Below are 4,964 nucleotides of genomic sequence, written 5' to 3'. Positions count from 1 at the left end.
GCCGCCCGAAAGTTCAGCACTTGTGAGAGTGTCTTGTTTTATTTTATTATTTTAAGGCTTTGTTCGCTCTGTGAATTTAAGTTTTTAATTTGAGTTAAAATATGATATTTTTTAAGAGTTTTTAACTGTAGCGGAAAAAATTAGATGTGATAATAGAGTTTTTAGGCTTTGTTTGCTTCGCAAATTCGAGTTTTCAATTTAAACTGAGATGTGACATTTTTTAAAAGCTTTTAACTGTAGCAGAAAAAGTTAAAAGTGACATTATCTGAAAACTTTTAATTATAAAAATTTAAAACTGAAAACTTTAAATAAGTGAAATGGACAAGAATTAAGGGCTTGTTCTTTTGGAGTTTAACTTGAGTATAATTCTTGAGTTGAATTTGAGTTATAACTTAAGTTAAACTTGTAACTTGAGTTTGTGTTTGGTTGTGTACATTTGAGTTATGATTTGAGATAAGAATCTTTTTGAGTTTGTGTTTGAGTGAGTCAAAACTTGAATTTGTATTTAGATAGTATTTTAATAAAAACTCAATGCTGATGAAAAATTTTAATAGGGTATATGGGTCGTTTTTATTCATCTTTTCATTGTCAACGCATAGAAAAAAAAATCATCTCAATCAGAATTAAAACGAAAAAGTTATAGCATTTTTAAGAATAGAAAAAATACTGTTCATTAATTTGAGTTTGAATTTCTGAACTCGAGTTGAAGGGGAAACTTGAACTCGAGTTTTAGTCCTAAACTTGAGTTTAAACTCGAGTTTAAACTTAAAAGAACATGAACTCAAATAAAGTTGTAACTCGAGTAGCTTTTTTTTTTAGTTTTTCACTCAAAAGAACAAGCCCTAAATCTTCTATTTTCAGTAGGCCAAACTAATAAAAACCACAATTGTTGCTTAAATGTGGATTAGGATAGAGTTACCACCTAGCTGACCTTCTAAAATTTCTTGCTTGTTACTTGAGGTGATACTATTATTTGTATTTATTTCTTTTTTGAGAATAATGAGACCTATGGTTGCATTGAAATAGACAAAGTTCTCAAAGTCCACAACATCATGATTGTCGCACCAGCCATATGCTAGGGGAAGAAAAGGAATGACAACACCCAGAGGAGTGGTGTCAAACTCATTATGTCAATCAACACACATGTTGTACATCATAAAGAAGTGTAGTAGAAGTAAACATATACGGTACAAGATACATTGCACATTATTTATTACATTGTAAAAGTGGAAAGTAGGAAAGATACTTATTAGGTTTTATCTTTACATCTTGATATAACTAACAATATAGTACAAACTACAAAGCAAAATTATAGCTCCATCTGAGATCACTATATAGCCGAGTTGAAAGACATATTAAACTAATAAAAATATTAGTTTTTTTCACAGTCCATTTGGTGAGAGTTCCTCCAACATAATATGTAAATATAAAAAACGTAACATGACAGTCGTTGAACCATTAATATTAGAGAGGTATAACATAATTTTTAGATAACTAAATTTCTTGATGTTACACCTCTCTAATATTAACGTTACATTTAATGACTGTTATGTTATACTTTTCATATCTATATGTTACACTAGAAGGATCTACCGGAGCGACCGTAGAAAAGCTCTAAAAATATTTTACTTTTACTCAAAGTAGTTTGAAGATTAGACCTCCGTGAGTGGCGAAGAAAGGAGCAAACACCAAGGACTCTACTGCCATGAGCTTAATGAGGATATTGAGTGAAGGACCAGAAGTGTCCTTAAGAGGATCACCAATTGTGTCACCAATAACAGCGGCCTTGTGGGCATCTGACCCTTTAGGACCAAGTGATTTTGCATGCTCAGAAACTCCTGCCTGTAAGTTATATCAAAGCCAGATTTAATATTTTCTCAAAATGTTGAAATTAAGCGTAAAATCATGGTGACAAGAACAAAATGTACATGAAAAAGAAAGTTTATTTTTATTTTTTTAATTTCTCTTTACCTCTATGTATTTCTTTGCATTATCCCATGCCCCACCAGTGTTTGAAGCTGAGATAGCAATCTGTAGTATGAATAATATACGAGCAAACAAAATTGTAAGCTAATCTTGGAAATTTTAAGGAAATGTTAAGAAGTTGAAGGGGGGTTTCTGAACGTCAGGTCATATTAGAAACGCATCAAAATTCAAATGATGTAAAGGAAAAAAAAAAAGAAGAGGAAAATTGTTAAACCCTGTCTAGCATGATCTTTTAGCATACCTGGACGCCAGAAACTAGTGAACCAGCCAGAATGCCGGCAAGAGTTGCGACTCCAAAGAAAGTTCCGGCAATGAGAGGCGTAAGCATAACCAATGCACCAGGTGGGATCATCTCCCTGAGTGAGGCATCAGTAGAAATCTTAACACAGCTTGCATAGTCTGGTCTGGCTCTACCTTCTAATAGCCCTGGAATGGAATTGAATTGCCGTCGAACTTCCTCAACCATCTTGAGAGATGCACTTCCCACACTCTTCATTGTCATGGCAGAAAACCAGTAGGGAAGCATGGCCCCAACAATCAAACCAATGAAGACTTTAGGGGTCAAGACATCTACAGCCTTTATGCCAGCTCTGCTCACATAGGCACCAAATAAAGCAAGAGAAACAAGTGCAGCTGATCCAATAGCAAATCCCTGGAAAAAAAATGGAAATTACAGTAAATGACAGCTTTCTGGAAAGAACTAAAACAAGGGTATGAAATTGATTGTAGTAAAATAGCAAGTTTTGTGCTTTATCTAAGAAAAAAAAATTTAGAAATTGCAGCAAATGACATTTATTAGAATATATGAGAGGTAACAACGACGTACAACAGTAAAACAGTTCTAGGGAGGAAATGAGTCTTGAGGCTATTTTGGGGATTTTGAATTTTTTGTGTAAAAGATGTTTATCAATTTCTATATCTAGAAATTTATGGTAATATCTTTTTTCCCCTCCCAAAATGTGTTAGTTCCCACATTCTCCCACACCAAAACAAGAAAAATCAAGTGTAGTACTAAAAATAAAAAATAAAAAGAAAAAAAACAATGCCTTTGGATAAGCAAAATTACAGAAGTTCACCTTGCCAATGGCAGCAGTGGTGTTTCCAGCAGCATCTAAAGCATCTGTTCTCTCGCGTACTTCGCGGCTCATTCCAGCCATTTCTGCGATTCCACCAGCATTGTCGCCTATAGGGCCATAAGCGTCGATTGCAAGACTGGTGGCAATGGTGCTAAGCATTCCTAAAGCAGCCACAGCAATTCCATACATTGCAGCCAAGCTAAAGCTCACATAAATGGCAACTGCAATGGCAAATATGGGGATGATGACGGATTTGTATCCGAGGGCCAAGCCGAAGATGACATTTGTCGAGGCACCAGTCCTGCAGGAGTCTGCCACATCTTGCACTGGACTGCAAAATAAACATTGTAACATTTATATTTTATGTGAAGAAAACAGCATCTCAAATACACAAGTATAACAAGAACAAGATTAGAAACCTGTAAGCATTGCTAGTATAATACTCTGTTATGTATCCAATTGCAAGTCCAGCCCATAATCCAATTGCAACACAAGAGAAAAGATGCCTGCATTTTCACATGCGATTTTCAGATAACAATGCTAAAGATTTTTTGGCAAGCCAAAGCAAGCAGGGGGAATTGCATACCAGTTCTTGACAATTTTGGCAGTTCCAAAGTCGAAAAGAGTGAATTCTGATGGCAAAGCAAAGTAGGTGACAATGGCAATCCCGGCTGTCATCAATATTGTTGAGATGAGAAGTTGCCGCTTCAAGGTCGATTCAATCTTGCTTATGCTCTTGATTTCGAAGAGATCGGTCGCGAAAAGAGTTGTTATCAAGCAAACCACAATCCCCATTGAGCTTATGATCAGAGGGTAGGACATGGCTGTGTAGTCATGGTGTGTGCCAAAGGATGAAATGGAGGCAACAAAGAGTGCTGCGCAGGATGCCTCAGCGTAGGATCCGAACAGGTCAGACCCCATCCCTGCAATGTCTCCTACATTGTCCCCCACATTGTCTGCTATAACCTGAAAAGAAAATGCAAGCAAGAAACATAAGATTCTCGTTTATGGGGTTTGAACCCGTGACCTCCTACTATAATACTATGTTAGTTTACCGATTCTTTCAAAACCTTTACACTATTAAGAGGTGGACCAACAATAGTTTATATTTTAATAATAACATTAGAGTGCCATTAAGAATCTAAAATTGCTACAAAGAGAGTCAAGAGAGAAAGTTACAGCTGGGTTTCGTGGATCATCTTCGGGGATATTTTTTTCAACTTTGCCAACAAGATCAGCACCAACATCAGCTGCTTTTGTGTATATCCCTCCACCAACTCTTCCAAAGAGCGCCATTGAAGAGCCTCCAAGTCCATACCCGGTAATCGATTCGTATAGTCCTTCCCAGTCATCACCATAGTACAACTTAAACAAATTGATGGAGACATAGAGTACTAAAAGTCCATTGGCAGCAAGGAGAAAACCCATCACAGCTCCTGACCTGAAAGCAGTAACGAAGGCCTTCCCAACACTCTTCCTTGCTTCAAGGGTCGTTCTAGCATTGGCATAAGTTGCGATTTTCATACCAAGAAAACCCGAAAGGACAGATGTTAAAGCACCAAGCAAGAAGGCAATGGTAGTGAAGATGGCATTGGCTAAGGCTGGTTTACAAGTGTTCCCAATGTTGTAAGTGCAGGGCTCACTTTTGGTACTGAAACCCTTAACCGAGCCAAGGAAGAGGAAGATAATCACTCCGAAAACTCCCATGAAGATACTGAGATATCTATACTCAGTGAACAGAAAAGAAGTTGCCCCTGAAAACATAATTCAATCAGAACTAGAGATTAGTAAGTAAATCATGGTTTAAGCACTGCAATAGTGAATCAACCATATGTAATTGGACAAGTGGTTTTGTGTTCATTAACAAGAGAATTGTCCACACTCCGGAGTAGAGCATAATGC

General features: G+C 36.7%; 1 protein-coding gene across 1 annotated transcript; it reads right to left on the bottom strand.

Annotated features, from left to right (window-relative positions):
• Positions 1-897: 897 nt before the first annotated feature.
• On the bottom strand, positions 898-4,816 carry LOC21387616 (pyrophosphate-energized vacuolar membrane proton pump 1; the record flags this gene model as incomplete). Its single annotated transcript, XM_010098500.2, has 7 exons — positions 898-1,842; positions 1,972-2,031; positions 2,228-2,638; positions 3,063-3,393; positions 3,482-3,568; positions 3,649-4,028; positions 4,242-4,816. Coding segments are annotated over 7 exons (2,051 nt in total), but the record flags the coding sequence as incomplete, so codon positions are not given.
• Between the last annotated feature and the right edge of the window lie 148 nt (positions 4,817-4,964).

The sequence above is a fragment of the Morus notabilis genome, unplaced genomic scaffold (assembly GCF_000414095.1).
Source record: "Morus notabilis unplaced genomic scaffold, ASM41409v2 Scaffold756, whole genome shotgun sequence".
Taxonomy (NCBI): domain Eukaryota; kingdom Viridiplantae; phylum Streptophyta; class Magnoliopsida; order Rosales; family Moraceae; genus Morus; species Morus notabilis.
Note: the sequence above shows the minus strand (reverse complement) of the source record. Positions and strands in the feature narration are given on the sequence as shown.